This window comes from Mycetomoellerius zeteki, unplaced genomic scaffold (genome assembly GCF_001594055.1).
Source record: "Mycetomoellerius zeteki isolate Tzet28-1 unplaced genomic scaffold, Tzet1.0 scaffold53, whole genome shotgun sequence".
Classification (NCBI taxonomy): domain Eukaryota; kingdom Metazoa; phylum Arthropoda; class Insecta; order Hymenoptera; family Formicidae; genus Mycetomoellerius; species Mycetomoellerius zeteki.
Genome location: NW_017257534.1, coordinates 203,526 through 227,921, shown reverse-complemented (window position 1 = coordinate 227,921; position 24,396 = coordinate 203,526). Strand labels below are relative to the sequence as shown.

Below are 24,396 nucleotides of genomic sequence, written 5' to 3'. Positions count from 1 at the left end.
TTGTATACGCTGAAAAGCACCCTTTTTGGCTATGTAAACCTGTGTCGTGTTGTGTCGTTGTTGGAGAGCATTGTGTTAAACATAGTGTCATTTTGTATCGCCTAGCTATGTCATCTCTTGCTGGAAATTAGCTCCCTAAATGTTCAGGAGAACTCAATTTTTTCTTGATATATGAAAAAGAAAAACAGTTTTGCTGATTAAAAAAATTTAGATATAAATCTGAAAATAATTTCGTTAGACTATTAAAATGATTGTGTAGGACAGTCAAACTGGGGCATTTTTTCGTTATCCAACCAGAAGTTACCACAGCTAAGGCTATCTTCGTCTTTAGGGATCATAAGAGCTTCAGCCGTGGTTGCGTCTTGTTGCATGACGAAAAAACGCCACTGGTTGCTGTAATGTTAAAATCTTTTACAATATTGCTCATCATGCTTAAATTCAATTTCTACATGATTATTTTGATGGTCTAATAAAATTCTTTTCAAGTTTGTACCGAAATTTTTAAATACTTCAGCAAAATCGTTCTTTGTGTGGAAATGACATTGGGCGATATACATATGCATGTATGTATACATGTCTATATATTTTCGACTATTCCAGGTAAAACATAAAAACTGCAGAAAACTTTTAAACGCGGAGATGACGAACCGTAAACAACAAGCGTATCGTAAATATTATTAAAGTACTGTCTCATGCTATTTGAACATTTTTGTACGACGTCGAGTAAATATTTATGAAATGACGCGCGACAGGCGCGCGCCTTAAGTGTATGAATGCGCGTTTAAACGAGTCACGTGGCCTCGCTGCCGGGATTGTAATGTTTTGATCATTTGTTCGTTTCGTAGTGCGATGGAGTTTTGAGACACGAAATGTTTGTTTTCGAATAGTCATCGCACAATGTTATTTATGCGGTAAATAGTAATGAAAGAAAATTCGATATAAAAGAATTCATTGATTTGGAGACGTAGAAGCGAACGAGTATCTGCGAGGTTAGGAAGCATACGTGCCGTGTTTATGGCAAGGCCGCATGCGTTACGTTCTACAGGTGTTGATTGATGATTATGATTTGCATCATCGTTACTGTGATAGGATCGTTTATATGCGCGTTGCTCAAAGCCGAGAGTGACTCGGAGAATCAAGGTAGGCAGCATCCACGTGTCACGAGACAAACGTTTTTATAGGTTAGCTTGATGATCTAAGCATGAACGTGGTGTCATAAACCTGCCTCGACTGACGCTTAGATTTAGCTTTCGAAAACTTTTCGCGTTGCTAGATATGCTCGACAAAAGCTTCTAAGTTTTGTTCGTTATTTAATGGTTTTCATATTCTTTCAGCATGAAGAGGCAATCGAGGTTATCTTTAAACAGAAACGGCAGTGGGCCACAACTGTCACAAAATACACACATTGATCTAATAGAAATATCAGATGATGATGATAGCATTGATTTGTCACCGAATATATGGAAAAGCACAGAAGAATATACAAATGTAATAAGTCATGGAACAACCAGCATTCTGAATAGCATGACAGATACTTCCAAGTATAATTCGAAACATGATATATCAGATGATTTAAGTGACGAAGATATTATTGTTGATAATGTTCCTAATAATGATACTTCTTATAAGAATCAATCAATGTTTAATTGGAATAAATCAACTTTTGATCCACTAAACATGTTCCCTGAATGTAGTACTTCATATGAATGTAGTGGCTGGAGGAAAAAGGTGATAGAAGCACCTAACAAAAGACGTAAGCTAATGAGAAATAATTCAAAAAGTTCAGATTTAAGCTATAGTGAGGATGAGATCAATTTTAATTTTCCCAAGAAAGACGATTCACCACCTCAAGTTGGAATACAACATGATATAATGATTGCTGGAACCAGAGTCAAACTTCCTGTTAAGCCATATTCATGTCAAATAACAGTGATGAATAAGGTGAGTATGATTATATAGTTAAATTAATGTCATTGCTCTTTTATCATAGTTTTATTAGCCTTCTGCGCGCAATCTAAGTTTTTTTTCACAAGTGAAATTTTACTCAAATTTTCACCATAATTTTTGTTCAAATTTTAATATTAAATAACATTTGAGTTAAAAAAATTATTTGGTAATGTAGTAGAGATGTTGAAAAATAATGCTTAATTTTTCCACATTTTTTGAAAGTTTGAAACAAAAAAAATTTGAGGTTGACAAAAGAGAATCAGATTGCAGACGGAAGGAGTAAAAATATAATGATCACATTATAAATGGAGGTTAATTATGTTGAAAATTGTGTGTGCAGCTCATTCTAGGATGTACTAAAGAGCAGAATTGTCTTTTGGAAAGCCCTACTGGCAGCGGTAAGACTCTGGCGCTTCTCTGCGCAGCTTTGGCATGGCAAGAGCAGTGCAGTGGTGAGTTTAGAACACGAATATTATTATATATTAAATGCATATCAAGAATTAAAACAAAAACATTAGAATTTAGATCATCGCATTATCAAAATTGTTGCGAAATTTTTCTAGTCATTAACAAAATTATTGCGTTTCATAGTTACATGATTATGAGATACGAATTCTTAATTACACAAAAAATAAATTAGTTTGCACATCAAATTATGTTAAAAATCCACGTGCGCGCTTAGAGAGTTGAATGATGCATGCTTCCGCGCGATTCATCATATGATATTCATTAATTTCCTACCAATCGTGCTCGTGCAGCGTTTTCCGCGGCCGCGATTATGTCTGTCCCCAAGATTTATCGAGGAGCTTCGCGAAAATCTCGTTTCGTCGTCGTGTGGCGTCTCGTGACGGTCGGTCGTTAATGTCAACCGTTCTAGCGACTTTTGCCTCGCTGTAACACGTGTACACATACCCACTCATCGCTCTCATTGGATTTTTAACTGTCGCACAAATTTGGAAAATTAGGGAAATCAAGCCGTCACCTATCGCGCTCTCCTTCGCTTCGCGGTAAAGCATCGTTCTTATTAAAATTTCCCCCGAAGTTTATCGATGTTTTACTTACTTATCTCGTCAAAACTATAAATTTTTTCGGATAATTTCTCGACGTGATGTTATGCTATTTGTTACGTCCGTCGGATCGTTAGCTCAATCACAATCTTTATTTCACATATTAATGTTATTATTACATCTTGTTTTTTAATATAACAAATCGATTCGAAAAATTCTATGTATTTTATAAATAAGAGACTCTGCACTAATTATATAGAAAATTGGGTGAAATGAGTTTGTTTTCATGTTTATTGTACACTTTTTTGTTTATTGTTAGAGAAAAATGTACTAAATTTTAATAAATATTTATTTAAATAATATTAGCTGAATATTTACTTAATGTAAATATATATTTATTTAGTACAAGAACCATATTAATTATCACATTTTTTATTGAGTAAATATTTACTGTAAGTAAATATTAAGTTAGTAGGTATTGTTAAAAAAAAATTTGTATTGAGATTTAGTAAATTTTTTTTCAATGTTATTTAATATTTATATAATATAATTAATAAAAGATGTAATACACACAAAGCTCGATAATGGATAGGACTTGAGTTATAGTAGAGTTACACTACAAGTCAAGAATTATTCATTACTGAGGCTTGTATTTATTATGGCTTTCGTTTATCACGTTATAAGCTAACAACATACGTGAAAACGAATTCATTTCGCCGAGACCCCAATTTTCCATATAATTAGTGCGAGGTTCTTTGCGTGTAGACGTAACGTGTATTGAAAGAACATCCTTGCTTTAAATGGCAGATTTATCCACCGCGAACCTTTGCGGTTAACTCGTTAATGCGGCCGAAATTAAAAATTGCTTTGTAAACGTTTAATTTATGTGAATTTTTTTTAACGAAAAAGAGCTTATAAAAGTTAATTGCGGATCGTAAATATTGCGCGATCAATTCTCATGTATAAAATCACCACGTTATTGCGCCGAATGGGAGATTTTGAACATATTTAACTATAGGTGGAAAGGAGACTCTCGTTTCCTCGCCAAGAAAGTCATTTCGATCGTTAGCGGTTTCTTAGCTATGATATTAATTTAAATTATTCAACCGTTTATGTGCACCGTCGTAATAATCCTTACGATCATGGAGTCGCCGGTAATTTCGGCTCTGCACGCGTGCATGCAGCTAATTGTTTGCGATCCGTGCAATTTCTAAACAATTAGATTTGCCTTTGCAATGCGCGATGTCCCGTACCGTCCTCGGTCGTACCAGCCTACGAAAAACAGCGGCCAAGCATAATCGTCTTTCGTTAGTATAATGCACCGAGAATATATTTTCGTTCAATGTCGGGCGTCCAATGGTCGCTTTTGTACACATTATTCTATCTATCTATAGCGATAAGATATTGGCATCTATGCTTTTGAACAAATGCAGCCAATAATATGACCTGCACAGCATTTTACACAAAGCAGAGCGCACAATAGAAGAAATATTAGGGGAATAGGAATAAAATAAAACATTTGAAATAAAGAAGTTAGGAATAGAGATCTTAAAAAATGTGATATACAATAATATAATATAAATAAGCATACAAGTATCTTTCGCGTAACAATATTTTGTATCTTATTTGTATTTTCATTATGCGTCACATTTAAGGATATATCAGGTGTCTAGTCTCTGCTAAGAGTGACTGGAAATTTATATTTTTCATATAAAAATTAATATGTATTGTATGCATGAGAAGAATGAGTTTGTTGAAGAGTCTAAAAATTTAGCTAAATACAAATCTGAAAATAATTTTACTTGGGCCATAGAAATAATTATGTAAAACACTCAAACTAATTGATAAAATGTTAAAACTTTTTGTAGCCTTGTAATCAAAGCTTAAACGTTTTACATAATTATTTTGATAATCTAGCAAAATTATTTTCAAATCTTTATCTAGCTAAATTTTTAGATACTTTAGCAAAATTATTTTTTCCTTGTATATGTAAAACATTTCGATATTTTTATTTGACAAAGCAATTTTATAGCTTAAATAAAATTTTTCTCATTTTATCTTAATCATTCTTTAAAAACATTTCTACTTCTTATTGAATAATTTCTATATAAGATTTCTATATATTTCTAGATTCTAAGTTGCTGTTAAACTTTTTACAGATATAACTTTCAAATACATTATAGAAGAATCTGTAATTTTGTTATATTTTTTCCATTTTGTTAAAAAAAACACGTACAATACGTTTTTAATCTTCATTCCTAATTTTTTTTTAATAGTTAATATTTGTTCCTATTTTTCTAATATGTCTTTTATTGTGCGTAAGGCTTAACTCTATGGCGTTTTAATTATCATATATGTATAGAGTCTTGGAGCTTGAGTTTGTAAAAAATTTTCTGACATATAAGTGAATCAAAATATGACATGATTATAGTTTCATTCAAATTTTTAGATTGTGCACATTATTTAAGATGATATTTCTCGTAACACATACAATCGCAAGTCTAATGAAATCGTTCACTGTTTTGCTGATACATAGTTTTCTTGATTTTAACCCCATCTTAATGGAGTCGTATTTCGTTCACGAGATCTATTACTCATCGACGATCCATGTCACTATTTATTCTATCGGAAATGCATTTCCGTGGCTATAGTTTTCAAAGTTTTCTTCAAGGTAGCAACTAATTTAAGAATCGTTTGCAAACTTATAATAATTTATTGTGTACACAATACTATCTTAATGTGACATCGCGTTTCTTGTAAGCGAATGTCGACCGATCGAGAGACAATTGTGTCGTGAGTTGTGAAGTCAAAGTTATATACTTTTCAAATTTATTCGTTTATTTAAATTGGGATTGTTTTCAGATAGTGACATGCTTTTAGGAAAATATTTTCTGTCTTTATATTATACGATTGAATTCCGTGAAAGGTTAGTCGAATTTACCTGTATACTTCGATACCGAGCCATGTCCCGATCATTTATAACATCAACTAAAGTGCATATCGCGACAATGAGGCTGGAACGTATTCGACGATCGCGTGCCATTTCGAGCTGCACGAGCGACGAATTAAATGTTCCGCGATGTTAACGTCAAATTTGCGTGAGCAACGTCAGAGTCCGCGAGGACGACGTAGGACGGACAGAACGTCTCCAGGAATACCGGGAAGGACAGCACGAACCGTTCCCCCCCCCCCCCCCCCCCGAGTCTCGTCCTCGTGACATCGCGTCACAAATCGAAAATTACCAGGCACGCGAAGGTTCTTTTTCTTTAACAATGCTTTTACTAAGAGACGATCAAAGCAGTTTCAGTATTCAAGAATTCCCTCGTTGAACATATCATCGCTTTTTATTGTCGTTGAACAATGTTACATGCATATTATGCAGGGCAATAGCATCGAATGACATAGAAATCGATTTATTTTGCTATGATAAATAGCAAATAGATGAATATATACGTTAATTGTAGATAAAGAAAGAAAGTAGAAAGTATAGATTTTGAACACTTGTGATTTTAATTTATTTTCTGTAATATTATGAGAATTTAGATCGTAATTTCTGTACTTCTAAAAGGAAATATATTTCTCATGTTTGAATAAAAATATAATGGCACTTTACGCGTTGCGTTAAATGAAATTTATGTTCTTGACAATATTACGTAGACAATTAGCTGTCATTTACGATACGTTCTGATTGTTAGTTCGTAGATACGCATCCCTAATTAGGCAAATCAGAATGGAGCGACTCGATGGGAATTAGTCATGATAGCGATTTTCGTGTACATGTAGAAGGGATACATGCGTAGGTGTGTCGCTTTGCACGACATCCTGCTTTTCCCAGTTATAATTTGCTTTATGCTTTAAACCTGGCGCTGTCACGCTCTGCCGGAGGTCGAGTGGTACTGCTAGCCGCCAAACTGTAAACTTAGCTCGTTGGAGAGCCGCATAAATTAGGTCCTCGAAAGGGAATAGAGAATTTTCTAACGTCGCGGTTTAATCAATACCGCCGTTGCCGTTGGCTCGCCGAATATTTTTTTCGATATTTACATTAGCTTTATTCAACATACAATTAATCTGTTTGGAGACGTAATTAAAATCGAATAGACGTCTAAACTGTAGCGCGGTTCAACAGAAAAATATTCCATTTCTAAGTTCGGGAAATAGAAAGAAAAGACAACGACATGTATAAACTTGGAATATATATACGTATTCGTTGCAAGAGGGAGAGGTGTTGATAGAAGGAAAATGCGAAACTTAAGGATTCAGCCTGCGGCCACTTTGTTTGGCGGGCTCGTGCGACTCGCGAGTCGCATGTTTTACGTGCCAGCCTGATTAGTTTGACGTAACATTTACTGGAGAATTCGAAAAACTTAAATCGTTCGTAGAACGGAGGAGCGTGATGCGCTGCGTCGTTGGTAGGAGGGGAAGGGACATCGAGAGGGTTGGACGAATAAATTTCGAAAGTTTATCGCGAAATCGCATGCCGGCTAATGTCACTTTATTACCAGCAGAAGACGACGACGTGGAGACAGGTTCGCCTCTATCCGGGGGGTTCGGAGAGGAGGCCACGGGAAGGATAAGTTCGAAATAACCGGCAGCGACGAGACCCATTGTGCGGCAGGAAACTTGGGAAGTCATAATAATTATCGGCGAACGCGGAATTATATATTGTGTCCCCGTTGGCAGCCTGTCGTCGTCGTCATCGTCGTCATCGTTATCGTTGTCTTCGTCGTCGTCGCCGCGAATTGTCTTTGCGCCTCAGCATGCAACTTCAACGGAATATGCAGCTACATGCCCTGTGACGTCCTGACATTAATAATGCGTTGGGGATCCGCCTTTTATGCCGAAGGTACCAACCGTGGTACCATCGCCGAGAACTCTTCCCAGAAGGAGCTCGCTGATCGTGCTGTTTCGCTCTTGCACGATCTGTGTTCTCGTGTTCTCTTCTGGGTATCTGGGTGGCTTTTAAAGGGGGCAGCTGTCGTTAAATCACGTATTGGTTTAACATAAATTTTTTTTTAATTATCGTAATCATCAGAAAATATGTAATGTAAATTTTACTTCATCTAACAATAGCAATTAATAATTATATGAACAATTTTACAGCGATGTAAACTTAATTCGATATAGAATAATTCTCTATTTTTGGATGTTTCTCTCTCTCTCTCTCTCTCTCTCTCTCTCTCTCTCTCTCTCTCTCTCTCGCGTCTTTTGGATGTCCATCGAGGTATAAAGTAGTGACGCCTCGTTTGGGTAAAAATAACCTTTTAAATTTGATTCTAAAATTGAGTATCGAAACTCTTTACCGTTCACTTTTTTATACGTTTCTTCGCGACTCGCGAGATATGCGAGAAAAGGAAAGGGGATTGGAAAGGGAAAGATAGAAACCTGGAACGGTAGTCCTGGAATGGTGCAGGGCTACCCGCAGAGCACGTTACTTGCTGTGGCAGCTTCGCGAGCAAAAGACAAAGGAGGGCCCACGCTTTCATCCGTGCCGACATTAAGGTACCTACTGTATATGCCCTTTCGGGACACAATAAGGTCCGCATGCGGGTCCAACGGATCTCACGTCTCCCGCGTACACGTATACCCTTCTCACAATGAGAGTCTCCCACTTTCTCCCTTCCTCCCCACGCCTTTTTTTTTAAATCCCTTCGTTGGAGTCTTTTTCCTTCGATGGCTATGCACTTCGGCCCCGAATTCCAGGGTAAAGGATTATCGAAGCGCCAACGCGCGCGCGGCTAAGATATTCGACAAGTAAAACATTCGGCGTGTTATCCGCGAGCGATAATAAACCCGCGGCGTTCGGCGAAATTGATTCCGCGGCTAATGAGTCTCGGTTATTTACGAACTATCGCGATGACGGTTCGGTCGAATCGAAGAACTGGTACGAAAGGACTGTTTTTTTTTTTTTTTCACAAGAAAAAAGTTTGGCTGATTTATCGCTTGATTAATGCTTGAAAGTTGAAACTTCAAATTGAGGGTAAAGCTTCGTGAGAAATGACAAAATCCTGACATGAAGAAAGTGTCTCTTGTATGTGTGTATCTAGGATTGATCTCACACAAAAATATAGTTGTACCGATAATATGATGCTGGGAAGCGAAAGGTCCGCGGACAGATCTCGCTGATTCCGAATGGTCCCCGAGTAAGCGAATAAGATAAGGACCCCCCGAAGGAATACGGCGTGCGCCGTCGATTCCCAACCAGTCCTGAACCTCTCTCTCGGGTGGTCCATGGTATCCCTTTTCCCCTCCGCGCTCTTTCTTTTATATTGGCCCCCTTTCTTCCTTCTCTCGCGTCGTCTCTTCTGTATCCCCCGCTTCTGCCGCGGCTCGTTCCGTGACGGTGTTCCCAGTTGCTTCCGGTAAACATCTCACATTTTCGCACGGCTGCCAATCGATTTTAGAAAATTGCTTTGCGCGAATGCCATTATCGATCGCAATGAAGAAAAATTAAGATGGTATTGAAAAATAATTAAATTATTCATAGGAAATTAATAGACGATATAATTAATCGCAAGTTTTTGAACGAATTGAAAAATTACGAAGAAGGCTTACAATTTTTAAATTTAATTCAGTAGCGAGGAGTTCGCGATCGAATGGTCGCGATTGCACGGTCGTTCGATCGGCGGTTGGTCGATAGAAGTCACGACGATTCACCTCCTTCTAAGAAAGGATCCGCGATTCAAAAAGCGCCGCCCTTGCGAATTCCAAACGACTCGCGATCTTACATAATTTCACATGCTCGGCAAGACTGCCCGGCGTCCTGGAATCGTCCCTTTTAGAATTTCCAGGATTCCGCTAACGATTCCGGATATTCCGACTGCAGAATAGACAATCTTGACTCTTCGGTTCTCGGCTTTCAGAATTTCATCCGCTTATTCAATTTTCTGACGTGCAAATTGGACGGGCTAGGAAAAACATCTCTTAACTTATTTCTTTGGTATATTGCTTTACATTTGTTGTTTTTTTTTTAATTTATGTATTTCATTATAAAGCACTAATTTGATTTTTTTTTACAATTCTTGCAATTTATAATCCTCAGTTTAGATTTCTTTGATACTTCATTGAATTCTTAAAGCATCCTAACATGTTACACTGTTTTGTGTATAATTGTTATAAATAATAAATAATTTTCATAATTTAAATTTATTTTACACAAACTTTTTGAGGTTCTTTTCTAATATTAATATAGATAATAAAAAAACGTGCGAAAATAAATTATGTTGGTCTCTTAGCGCCAAGATAATTTAAAGCGAGCGTGAACTCGCGAAACATGTTCGTTGAGTGAATTCGGCTGCGCATTCCCCAATGTAATTCACGTGGAATCGATTGTGTAGAACTTCGATATGGGCGCTTTTCGTTCGAGCGGAAATGTTTCTCGCAGGTAAATCGCGGGCGCCAGGCGCCTCCGGGCGTGTCGGAAATCGCCCGCCACCGTTTCACCAATCGACGCCAACATACTTGTTGTCGTCTCTTAAATAATGTCTAAGTGATTTGCCATTTTTTTTATCAGCAGCACAAACACACGATTTAATTGAGTAAAATTAATAATTAATAAAATATTATAGTACAAAAATTATAATGATTAACCATGCATTTTGAGTTAAAACGAATCGTATCTTTCATATAGGTTTTCTAATGTGTTTTTTTGTTATTAGGAAAGAAATTTAATATGTTTAGTAGGGCAGACTGGGGACAAAAGTAACATTTTGACTTTGAAGTGTTATAACAGTTAAAAAATATAATATTTACATTAAAAAAGTATATACCTTTAGATGCAGAATTTATTTAGGTACAAAATTTTCTTTGATTCAATTTTTCAATGTAACTAGAAAAAAAGTTATGTTTATTTAAAGACTATGAGGAATTTTGTTACAACCGTCCCAACCCTTGGGATTGTAACTGTAGAGAGGGACAATTGTACCACATTATTTATAAATAAAATAATGGATATTTTATTGGTTTTATTAATAAAACTCTTTATATATATAATTATGAACATTTATTATTTATGTATTATTATCATATGTATTTACTATAGGTATGTAGGTACTGCATTATACTTAATGATAATAAAATTTATGAAAAGGACAAAACGAAAAAAGTACTTTCCCTCTAACAAGTATAAAATTAAAATATAAAGGAACAACGTATAAAAATTTACTTTTTTTGTTTTTTAACAGTATTAGACTTCTTTGGTTTACTTTGTAAATTTTTTTTTTCGTTTGTTTTTCTTCATACTTAATCTGTATAGTTTCTTTTTCTGCTGGCGTATCTGTGTAGATAATTGATTTTCTTTCTTTTCCTTTGTCGTGTTGTTTTTCTAGGAGGAGCTTTGGGAAATGGTCTAATATTTTCTGAGGAAAATACAGTAACATTGTCTGAATCCTTGTTGGAATTCTGTATTAGTCTTGGCTGTTTCAATAGGCGGAACAACAAAATTAAATATAATCGGCAATCTTTGGCTTTCATTGTCAGTGTTTGTGGATATCTGATGTTCAAGAGAAACTTCATTTTCGATGAATGATGTTTGAGGTTCAGTACCATTATTCGTAGATTGTAAACTTAGATAAGAATGTAGAATATTTGATTCAGACATTCTATCAGTAACATATGATGGCGCGAAATTTAACTCACTAAATATATCTCTATTAAATGAAAAAATCTCGGTACAATTAAATCCTGCCTGAATATTACTTTGGATGAGCGCTAGAGGCAAAGTTGTTTTTACTATTCCTGGGACATTGTATATGGTCATTGTTTTTCCCGGATTACTTCTCATCCAATTATCACAGGCAGAATTGACAGTTTTTTTGAAGGGACCATATACTGAACGATCTAAGGGCTGCAATTTATGCGAACAATGCGGCGGAAATAAAAGAACTACAATACCATTTTCTTTGCAGAAAAAAATCTAAGGATTGTATAGAAATGTGTGAAGAGTGATTATCAAGCAAGAGTAAAACTTTATGATTCACTGATGAATTAGTATAACTTTGAAAGTGTTTCAAAAATATGAGGAATTCTTCCTGCATCCATCTGGCATTACCAGCTCCGATACATCTTACAGGACCATCTATCACAAAATATTCTCGATACCGAAGCCGCGGAAAAATGAACATAGGAGGAATAGAATTTCCTATAGCATTTCTACAGTAATTGCTACAGTAACCGTAACTAGTGTTCCACGTTCCGCCGATTTCAGAGCTCCAGTTTGTCTCGTCCCTTTCTTTGCTACAACTCTCTTAGGTCGTTGGATAGTAGTCACACCAGTTTCATCAACATTATATATGTCCTTAGTAATTTCAAAATGATCTCTATCTAACACTTTTGCCAAATTGTCGAAAAATCAATTTACATTTGTAGGATTTAAAGCTCGTAGCTCTAGAAAGACTAGGTTGTGGACATCTTATTGATAATTCAGAATTGCTCTTCATGAAAGAAGAAAATCAATCATGACCGGTTAGAGTCCCAGTAGTTCGTCCCATTGAGGAGGTCTCTTCAAATTATATTTTTTGACTAACTCATAAATCAATCGCCAAATTTCTTTAGGCGAAAAACCGTAGCATATTTCGGCAGCTTTTAATATAATTTATCATGATCTTTTCCTGTTCTGTAGTAAAAATTTTATTGTAGCTTTTATATCCCATAGTAACAGAGAATTCTGTGTCACCTTTCTCATTCGCAGAATCTTTCTTTTTTTATATCTCATCAGAGATACATGGCACAAGTCATACTTTTTTGCAGCCGCACGAATGGACAAATTGTTCTTTGTAACCTCTTCAAGTGCCTGTTCATATAAAGACATTTCTTTTGTGCCTCGTTCCGTTTTACGTTTCCTTGTTCGTGGCATTCTACGAAAAAAAATACAAATATAGAAAACAATAACATTGTCAGAGATACATAACACATACTTACATTTTTGTAATCTCACGAATGAATAACAGATCCTTAACCTCTTCAATGCCTGTTTATATATTTATAAAGATACTTCTTTTACCTTTTTTTCTTTTGTTCCCTCTTGTATTTTTTTGTTAGCGTCATGAAAATGCATAACATAGAAAACAATATTGCCAGAAATACACAACATAAGTCATATCTACTCTTTCTTGTGGCTACACGAATGGATGACAGATCCTTTATAACCTCTTCAAATGTCTGTATAAAGACACTTTTTTGTATAATTTTTTTTTAATCTTACGTTTTTTTTGTTAGCGTCATTCTATGAAGAAAAGTACAAATAATATTGTACAAAACAATACTAAAATGAAATCAGTAAGTTCGGGGACAATTGTAACGTTACTGATTAACTGACCCCAGACATGTTACTATTATCCCCTAATGGTATTTTATGATTCATAGTAAATTTTTTAAATAAAAACCTAGATAAAAATCAACTCAAATGTGAAAAACATCAACACAGATAATCATTTAAACATATTAAGATAATACATTATACCTTTGTTATAAACAAAAAAAAATATTTTAAATTTTGTACACGCAATGAAAGTTATTTGATGCATGAAAAAAGTAACTTTTGCTCCTGCACTCGTGCACGTTCCGCGAAAATCAGCATGTAACGAACGATTCAATGCCTATCTGTTTATAGAATTTTATCACGCGACCACATACATATATCTGTATAGTTTAAGAAATATTAACGATGTTACTACTGTACCCTGTTACTTTTGTCCCCGGTTCACGAAAAAAACGGTTTGAAGTATCTAAAATTCTAGTTAGATACAGATCTAAAAATAATTTTATTTGATTATCAGAATAATTATGCAGAATGCTCAAGCATGATGACAATAAGACTAGCATGACTATAAAAGCTTTTGACATTCTAACAACTGCTTTAAGAAGAGACATCTAAAAGGGAGACTATAAGTAAAAATAAGTTAAAAAGCATATATTCTTTCTTAAATATCTTATATAGAATTATTTTGATGGGCCAGTAAAATTATTTTCAGATTTGTATCCAGCTAAAATTTTTAGTACTTTAGCAAAACCGTTTTTTTAAATATATATATATATACCGAAATGCTCTATATGTTTATTTTATAGCTATTTGAGTTCTGTATTAAGAGCAGACCACTCTATCGACAATATATACACTTTTGATATCCGACATTCATCACGCTCTTTCATTATCAATACTTTCCTCTTCTCATCGCACAAACACATACACAGAAATAGAGAATGCGGCAGTAGAATGAAATGTAGGTGGAACAGAGGGCGAAGGAGGTAAGACAGGAAAGAAAGGTACACTCACGAACGCTTAGTTAAGTGCAGAAACTTCTTCCGTGCATTCTGCACTGCCGTGCACTTCTCTAGCCTGGGTATACAAATTTATAGCGTGCATGTGCACGCACAATATGCGTGCACATGGCGTTAAACAAAAGCCGCCTGTGTGCGCGCGTACGTGTGCCAATCATGAATATGTATGGGTCTTTTTGCGGAAGATATGTGCGTGTCCTTTTTGCCCCGCGCAACTCGTGTGTGCGTGCGAGATCAAAGGATGCCGCCCACCTCCCGTTCTCTCTTCATCCCCCTCCTCTGTCGCACGTGCATTTTCCCTCCCTCCTTATCTTTTTATTTCTTTTTCTCCCTTTCTCTCTCTCTCTCTCTCTCTCTCTCTCGTTTACTCCTTTTTTCTTGTCTCTCTTTATTCCTGCATACATGGATTACGCGACCATGTCTCATACCTCACCGCCTTCTCTTTTCTTACAGCGACTGCGTAACGTTTATCAGGGGATGCGACAGAACCGCTGTATTAATAACGTATTTTTTTGGAAAGTTATACACAACACAATTTTGTGATTGAACACCATCATTTAAATCATGGGCTTAATATACATTAGCATAAATAATAAATAAATAGATACGAAAGAAAACATTTTGTTAAGAACTTTTGCAATTAATTTTTTGTGTTGAAAACATTTACCTTTTCTAAGCTGTTTTACCAAAAAGATTGGACTTTCAATCTAAATAATTTTCATGACAAATACAAAGCTGCAATATTTTCGTTTATGATATATAGAAATGTTACATTTGTGCGTGCATTTTACATAATTTTCGTTTAGCTGAATATGCGGAAAGTTACTAACTTTAGTTATTAACTTTAGCTACTAATATTTTTGTTTGACGACTCTGGGAAAAATTAAATCAAAACTGACTCAATGTGTCAACTGACAATGTTAATTTCATGGGAATTCCGGTTCGCACGGTCTTTACTCGTGCTCCGGGGCGATTTTTTTTTGTCAACGACGCGTCAACCGACGCGTAAAATTGTATATAAACGAGGTGAGAGTATTCCCGGAGTTTTGCCAAGCATTTCGGCAAAAAGGTCGGATTTATTGAAGCCTGAAGCGGAAGTCCGAAGGCGATGTTCGAATCGGCCACGGCTTAAACGAGTACCGAGAAAGCATTCAGCCAATAATGCGCCCACAGCGCAAAGAATTCCTCGCGTTGCGCGCGCGTCAGACGGGCCGGGAAGGAAGTGAATGCTAATTAATGACTCTTAATTCTCTTAATTGGTCGTTACAAACGCCGCCGATCGCGGCGGTCGTCCGCGCGTCGTACACACTGTGCTGACTGGGCCCGTAGCTACTTCTCGATTGTTGTAGACTCCCTTGGAATAATCGAGCCTCTGTTTCCCACAGCGTGTGTCTTTGCGAGCATCTTTGCGAAGTAAACTCGACCCATCCGGTATGTGATTAATTGCGAAAAAAAGGCGACAATCTCCAATTGGTATCAGCGAGGAGAGTGATGGAACTCGTGGCTCCATCTGCGAACAAATGCCGGAAATGTCTGAGGCACGAGGTAGTCGAGACGCAAACCCGGCATACCGGGTGAATTGCGAAAAAAAAGTGGAAAGAGTAACCATATAAAAAAAGAGAAAAAGTATTTTTCATTATTCACATTATATTAAACATTTTTAATGATATTCATTTATGATATTTATTGTTGATTTCTTTGTTACATTTTTTAATTTTTAGTTTGGTACTTTTTATTTTTAATGAGTTGTAATACAAATTTTTTTTAAATTGAAACTAGAAGCTCGTTTTTCTTATTTTCTACATATTTACTATATACTAAGAAAAAAACAGTGATGAAGCGAAATCTATTTGTGATCTTTTTATTAGACAAAATAATGAATATCACTTACGATTGAATGACAATGCCTCTCTTTCTTCTCTCTTTGTGTATATTTATTTTATCTTTACATCTTTTTCCACTTGTCGCAGAATTCATTAACGAACTGCTATCGTGTCTTTAACAACTTCTGTCGTTCTTCATTATTCATCGGTGATGATATTCATCATCAAAGAGTCCTCTTACTCGTCAAAGAGTTTCATTCTGTAATTCTACATATCGAAACGAAATTATTGCACGCATTTCCATATTGCATGAGACAAACAGGAACATGGTTTTTGATTATACTGCATATAAAATCCTTTATGAATTAAATATTAAAGTATTAAGAAACATGAAATATACAGCATATATGACAATTAGGATTTTCTTATTTGAAATTATTTATGAAATGAAATTATGTAGAATTGTGAGTCATTTTTATTACACAGATATGACTGTGAATAGTTTATAAAAAAAGCTATTATTATTTATAACAAATAGGAAAAAACCTTCAAAGTTATTTCGAGCAGTTTCCAAAATATTTCAAATTAATTATCTTATTATTGCATATTCAAACCATGCGATGATACAGAAATGATATAGAAAATAAAGAATTGTAGATGAAACATAACACCGATGATACGATCACGATATGTAAACGGTTGTACTATCGTTCATTATACAACGAAAATGTTCGTAATGTAACGCCATGGATGGATTTTCATCCAGGCGTAACGAGACAAGGGGCCGAAGTGACTTCTCATCGTGGGCGGGCGTAGGGTGACTCTTGCAGAAGGAGATATCAGGACGACGATGATGACGACGTCGTCAACGATGTGAAATTAAAAATGCGCGTGGAAGCGAACGGGTAGAGAAAGGAGGTGAGAGTGGAATGAAGCGGGTTTGGGTTTCCGTGCCCCAGCTTCCATTCGCGGGCCCGCGATATTCCCGACGATGCCAACGAGGAAAACAATGCCAGGAATCTGCGCCAATGCGCTCTTGAGCGGCATTTCATCGACGACGACGACGACGATGACAACGATGAGGACTTCCTTGTGAGGCTTATGCCACTTCCCCTTATCTCTCGGCTTCACCACATCGGTACCCGTTCACCGCTGGCGCATTCATTAAATTTTTATCGAGCGGAATTTTCCAAATTTTACCAAATTTTCATTTATTTATTTCTTTGTGAAGATGCAAATGCTTTATAAGCTTTTACAACATTTGAAATATTTTATTGTGATATCCAATTATTGGAGGAAATATTTTAATTTATTATATTTTTTTTAAATGATTAAATATCGCTATTAAGATATACGTTAAGTATTTTGTTAACTCTTCTGTCAATGCATGAGTACCTAGGTATCTGTGTATATCAAAATTTGTTATGACATCTTAAACCTCACTCTTTGAACAACAATAAACAGTTTTGCATGAACTTTATCTTATTTTCACTTTTATATGTTTTTAAGAAAAACCTTGTAAAACATGTTAGTGAAATGGTTAAATTAGTGGAAAATGGAAAAATTAGACAGAAGGATTATAAATATCTAGAGAGTTAAAAGTATATGTAAGATATACTCATATGTGTGCGCATGTGTGTGTATGGAAATGTACAAGATTAATTTTCGAAGCGTACAAATTTTTGAACGTGATGTTAGTGGGCTAACGTAAGTGGGCAAAGTCGACGGAAAGATAATACAATCAACTATTAAAAAAAAAAGCGTTCGTAATTGCAGAATAATGTTTTTTTGACGGCTTTTTTCTAATAGTTGTTTGTATTACCTTTCCATCGACTTTATCGCTTTTCGACTCCTCTTTTCGCCCTTCGATGGTTCTTCGTTCTCTGACACTTTATGCGCGCATATTCCCTCTCCCCTGTCGCATAGAAATGTAAGTTGGGTGTATACGCATACGGTGATGCGATTTGTGTGTACCGCCCGACGAAACCACCCCGCGTCACGGCTCTAATTAACCGATTCTCATTACGTAGTCGCGTTATACGAGAGAGGCTGCATTTAATGAGACCACCAGTACGTCGTATGGCTTTCCTTCTTCTTCCCTTCCTCCTTCCTCCAACTATCCTCATCCCTCTCGTCATCGGCGCATCGCTCTCCAGCCCTCTCTCTCTTTCTCGCGGTCCACGTCTCATCTGGTCGCCGCACTATGTCGCGACGAGACGATCGGCTTCCGTCGTGGGTGGTGGATTTTTAGATGAGAGGAAGTAGCAGAGCAATGCGAGAGAAACGCGTGCCTCCGCAACGGAGAGGAGAATTTATCGCGAGAACCGGGTATCGATCTCGCGCGAGTTGGAGCGAGTCCTCTATTGAGACACCAGCCGTATTATGCGCCATCAATTGTGCAGATCGTAAGTTTTTCTAGGCCGATTTCAACGAATGTTAATACGCCCAATCGCGATCTCTTAATACCGTCATGATATATCGCAAGCGTGTTTTTCTATTTTGCGCTTAATTTACTATACTAAATAATTAACGATGGCTGAATGCAATATCGTGAGAGTTCCCGGAACTTTCACTGTCATATCGTGTTGTGTCGTACTTTGCAAAACCATTTTGCCGCTTTCCCTTTTGGCTTCATGATTTTTCATTCTTCAACTTTTATTCACGACAAAGCGGAATTGTGAAGATCGATACGCAATTTGCAACATGAAAAACTAACTCCATAACCTCGCGATATAAGACGTTAACAATCGGTATTGCAATTACGTCATATAATCGCACAGAATGAAAAATGCCATTAATCTAATTTTACGTGTAAAATAATATAAGAAATTATATCTATATCATTATATAAGATTTTATTATTTCTTATGCGATTTTACAACTAAACATCCGATAAGTAATAAAGATACAACGTTACAATAAAAATATTACGGGTACAAAGAATTGAAATTAATATTTTGTAGTTTTGAAACATTTTAATATCAAGTAAATGATTGCCTTTATCACGATATGTCGGCTGTCCGAATGTCATGTATTCGATGAAACGTATCGAGCGATATAACGCTGGATCGGCGCGCAGTCGAGGCGATCCCATTCATCGCCGCTTTCCGTCGCCGATAGCGGAAGTCCAGGAAGAGGCTGCGCGCTCTTGTGGCAATCGGTTTCTCGGGGACACGGTATTCGGGTTCGACTTCGCGTTCTTTGTCGAAGAGGTGGATGGTCTCCATCGCACACAAAGTGCCCATGTACATTGTACTCCTATCCAGGAGGATTCTGAATTCCCATTGGGCGAAAACCGTCACAGGCACCACGCCCATCGGACCTTCTATAGAGGCTCACCTATACCCATGAGTCTTCGAAGAGATTCTCTCTCTCTCTCTCTCTCTCTCTCTCTCTCTCTCTCTCTCTCTCTCCTCTCCCCCCCCCTCTCTCTCCTTTTCTCCCTTCCTGCCTCTCTATATCTATCTCTCTTTATCTTCCTCTTCCTATCTCCTTCCTCCTTCTATCCCCCTCTTTCTCTCTTCTTTGCTCCATGTTTCTCGTCGTTCTGAAGAGACGAAGCTTCTGTGTGCTTCCGTCAGTGTATGCACACGTGCGTGTCGACAGCACGCGCCGCGAGAGAGAATCCGCGCGCATCATGGATATACATGCACGATTCGCTGCACTTTGACTTTCTTTCTCTCTCTCTCTTTTCCTCTTTCTCTTCACCTTTCCATGCAGTTTTCTCCCCTCCTTCAACTTGCACACTTGTTCTTCCCGCTTCACTATGATCTTCTATTCGCTTTTGTTTTCTGAAGAAGAGAAAGGCAGAAATAGAAGGAGAGATAGAGATAAAGAAAAAGTGAGAAAGAGAGAGAAGTGGTGGAAAGGAGTAATGCTCGAAGAGGATGAGTTAACCTAACGGAGGGTACTACTTGCTCGCACTACCCTTCGAGAAAGACGAAGGGAAGAACAAGAAAGAGTCGACAGAGTAGAAAGCGCTATTAGCGAGGACTCCGATCTGCCTGTGCTCGGCAGATTTCTCGAAAACAATTTATTCCTTTGTCGTTTGTAATCCGGGATAAAGGATCTTCTTGAGATAACGAGGTCTTCCGCGCACGCGTCGCTTATACACGCGCCATGCAAAACGTGAAATATGCGAGAAACTGAGTCGTTAAGAATCGGTTTATGAACTCGTTAGATTGCGTCAATGAACGCAAACGGAAGGATCAGTTGAGATGCTCTTCATCTGAATATTTCGAAAGAATATTGTTAAGAAAATTAACTTGGAGAATATTAATAAAGAATTGTGCTAAGACAACGAGAACAGTTTTGCGGGTTAAAATGAGTGTGACAAAATATTGTATTTATTTAAGAAATGAAAAATGTTTATATAATGTAGAGAGAGAGTTTAAGCCTTTTTGTGGTAACAAAAAATATGAGAATATGTAAAATATTTATACAGCAAAATATAAAAATTGAAGAAATAATAAGATGTATCTAAATGAATTTAATTATTATGCTTGTGTGAAAATTTGATTGAATACCATGATTAAATATAGTTTTCAATCTTTCTGTATCGTAATTTACTATACTAATTAAATTATATTAGTTAAATGCAATCGTAGGTTGTTTAAAACTTTTGTTGATTTTAAGATAAAATCTCTCTTAAAGATATATATATATATAAAATAATTTTTAAAAATTTAACGAATCTTTTGAACAATCCAGTTATTTGAATGCACGAAAAAAAAAAATGAAATTTCGTTTTTTCTTCAATTTTAAGTAGCATAACCTTGTGCTTATCACTCTGTGCAGTTACCGTACTATTTTCTAAAAATCGATATGTATTTTTAAAACTGTTGTAATTTGTGGAATCTTAGTCAAAGCCAAAAATTTAGAAACAAATCGCGAACAGGTGATTAAAAGTCACTGATTGATAGTTGGGAGATTGAGATTTGAATACGTACTCATATTCGAAGTTATTGCATTTAGAGAGAATTTTATACAGTGATATTCAATGAGTGGAGTTTCCGCGCAAGTCGCGTCGCACAACTCTTTCAATTTACTCCCGCGGGAAAAGTCCCGCGCGAATTCATTTCGCCGACTTATTTTCCCGCGGGAGTCGCTACGGGAAGTAGTCGTGGCCTATACGATCTCGATGGGAAATATGGGCGAGCAAAAAGTCTCGTGGGATGGATATAGATACACGGATCCTATCGCATATATGTGCACGGCAGAAAGGGGACGGCGTAAATCCGGCGACCAAGCCGTCGTGTAATATCGCTTCTAATTCCTTTAATTAAATATACGCGCTAGAGAGAGATAGAAAATCTAGGCGATCTGGTAGGGTTATACACTTCGCGAGTCGTAAAATCATAATGTGGAAACGTTGAGCTGCGCGTCCGGGAAAGGAAATAATTCAGGCACATTCGATCGTTCGGAAAGGTCTGACGCTCTTGTATTTGTCAATGTTCTGTCTCTAAAAGAATCTCAAGTTTTGTATTTAAGCAAATCGCAGCTGCAACATTTTCCCTATCATTTAAGGAATTAAAATTTAATGAAATTAGAATTAATCTAGAATTTATGAGAAAGAGTATATATTATTAAAATTCCACTAAAATTAAAAACTTTAATAAATGCAATTTCATTATTACAGCCTGAAATAGAAATTTACATGAACGTCTACGAAGCGGATATTCACAATACATATTCTTCGTATTATTTATGAAAAACTGTCGCAATCTCTAGAATGTCCCAAAAGCGCACATTGAATATAGATTAAAATCGATTTGCTTTATCTCTAAAAAATTTCAATTCTTGAATTTAAATAAATTGCAGCTATGACATTTTCCCTATTGTTTAAGCTTAAAATTTGAAGTCATTATTAATTTTGAGTTTATGAGAGAGTAGGGGATACATTATTTTTTGGAAATTTCACCAAGATTAAGAATTTTAATGAATATAATTTTATTATTATAGTCTAAGATAGCAATTTAGACCTTTTTTTATGAAACGGATATGGAGGGATATTCAATATATATATACTATATATATATATATAATATATATACACTTCATTCTGCGCATGGAAAACTGTCGCAGTCTTTAGGACTTTCAAAAGCGTATACAGATCGAAATCGCTTCGATCGAAATCAGATCCCAGGAGAAACAAGCGAACCGGGTGGCCCCTCTCATTTCGGGATGTTTCTCGCTACTTTTCTACGATTGAATTTCCGATTCACGTAAATCCTATCGCCGTCGTGAGATCTCTTCACTGCCGACAATACATTGGAATAAAGAAGTCGGTAAGAGGAGCGTTCTCTCGCGGTTCGGTTTATCCCTGGTGATCTGGAGCGAAGGATGTTGTGCCTCACGAATTTCACATTTCGCCCCTTCTCGCCCCGTAACCTCGACTATCTCGTACGCGAAGCAGCCCCCGGGTCAGGTCCTGTTCGAGTGTTTACGCAATAGACGCTTTTGTCCATCGAGCGATGAGCATCATTGTCTGTCCATCTGTCTGTCTGTTTACCGAATAGATATCCGCGAGAGTGGCAGGATAGAAGACCCTGTTCTCTCATCCTCCTTTCCTCTCGTCTCTCTGTCTCTGCTCTTCTTCTCTCTCTTCCCCGTCGGCGGCCTCTCCAAACTCGAAGATGTACTTTTGTGCCTTTATGAGAGAAGCTCGCCCGAGCCTCGTTCCTTCTTTTGTTCTTTGTCCGCTGCGGAGGTTTTCGTTTCCACGGTAAGAAGAGCGTTAGGAGGGAAGAACAGAGGTTCCCGGCAGGATTTTGCAGGACCTTTTCATCTATATCTTCCCGATTCTCTCTCCCGCCTCTCCCATTCTCGTTTTTACTCCTTCGGAGAGGATTTTCGATTTCTCGGGATGCACCCTTCGCTCTTCAAGAACTACTCTCTAAGACAGGTTACCTACTGGTTCCTTTTAGAAACGACGAGGACGTATACAAGCGAACGCTAAAATCGATCTCGAGATTCTGGCTGTTGAAGCTAAAGCTTGTTTCTAATTGGATGGACGCGCTGCTTGTCCAAGTACCGTCGAGGTCGCGAGGACATTGCAAGGCGAGCCTATTCCTCATAGGGTCTGAGTTTGAAGTACGCAAACGTAACGATGAGTGCTGACTCAGATTTACTCATTATTTCAATTATCCTTCTCGTGGATATAAAGAGCCAACTTTTATATTATTCACAGTGATTTGCATGAAGTTTTATTGATGCGTAGTTTTGTGTCTAGACAAACGTTATTGTTCGATGCTAATAGTAAGCGTTTATTGTTTATTCATATATGAAGAAAAATGAGAATATACTTCTAAATCATCTTCCAGCTTTATGATATCTATGTATATATTACGTAGGTATATACGAGTATATATAATATATAATTTTACAATTATTGATTATCTCTGGTATTTTGCGGATTATTATTTGCAATTGGGAGAAAATAGTTGGATTGTTGATTGTGAAAATGAAAACAGTTCGCACCACTGTGTTAACAATGAAAATAAATCGCATGCAATGTCTGTTTGCGAAAACTCAGTTGCCAGATTTATCTGTCAACAAATTGTATTTAAACTGTCGACCGCCCGTCACGCTCTATATTACATACATTTTCAACGCGAAGACTGCTTCCATTGATTTCGACAATGAACCGAACGAGAGTATTAAAATCATCAGCCATCCACACACATAGAGGGAAAAGATTTTAATATTTTTTTTATGTGTATTGTAATATTGCTATTATATACATAGGTATATGTAGAGTCTTTTAGAAATATTTACTTTTGTCATCTGTGGATTTTTTGCGTATGATGTACGTGAAATTAGTATTAAGGCCCAGTTTCACAACTCACGGTTAAGTAAGTTGTGGAACTAGGCCTAAGAGCTATTCAAGGATTTTCCTATTCTTAACCTAAAATGAAGAAGGATATCCATCAACAGCGCGTTTAACGCGTTCAAAAGCGAAATGTCGTTCGGGCGCCATTACAGTGGCCATATTTACCCTGATCGTCAGCCTCGTAGGGGGTCTGTATACTGGTGGTGTCCATACCCACCACATAAGTGGCGTACAGACTCTATCAAAAGTACATAATGTATGAGTACCGCCATTACAGCATATATATTTGCTATCAAGATATATTTAATGCGAATCCTGATAGCTGTCGAAATTTATATGCTTTGCATTATCCATATTATTGATATCATTCAATAATTTTAAAAGAATTTAATTTTATCTGATATACTCTTTCTAATCAGGAATAATTTAGTACTTATTACTACAAGCTTAATTAATGAGTTTTAATCTTTAAGTAGATAGGATGCGCAGAACATTCCAAACAAATTTTATCTTT

The 24,396-nt window shown here is 36.6% G+C and overlaps 1 protein-coding gene across 1 annotated transcript in view; it reads left to right on the top strand.

Moving 5' to 3' along the window:
- The first annotated feature begins 774 nt into the window (after positions 1-774).
- Positions 775-24,396, top strand: part of LOC108727779 (Fanconi anemia group J protein homolog) — a 51,563-nt gene continuing 27,941 nt past the window's right edge. Inside the window, exons 1-3 of the mRNA XM_018456023.1 lie at positions 775-1,140; positions 1,335-1,941; positions 2,288-2,399. Of these exons, the coding sequence (XP_018311525.1) occupies positions 1,336-1,941; positions 2,288-2,399 (718 nt within the window). The 5' untranslated portion in view covers positions 775-1,140; position 1,335. The remainder of the gene's footprint in view (positions 1,141-1,334; positions 1,942-2,287; positions 2,400-24,396) is intronic.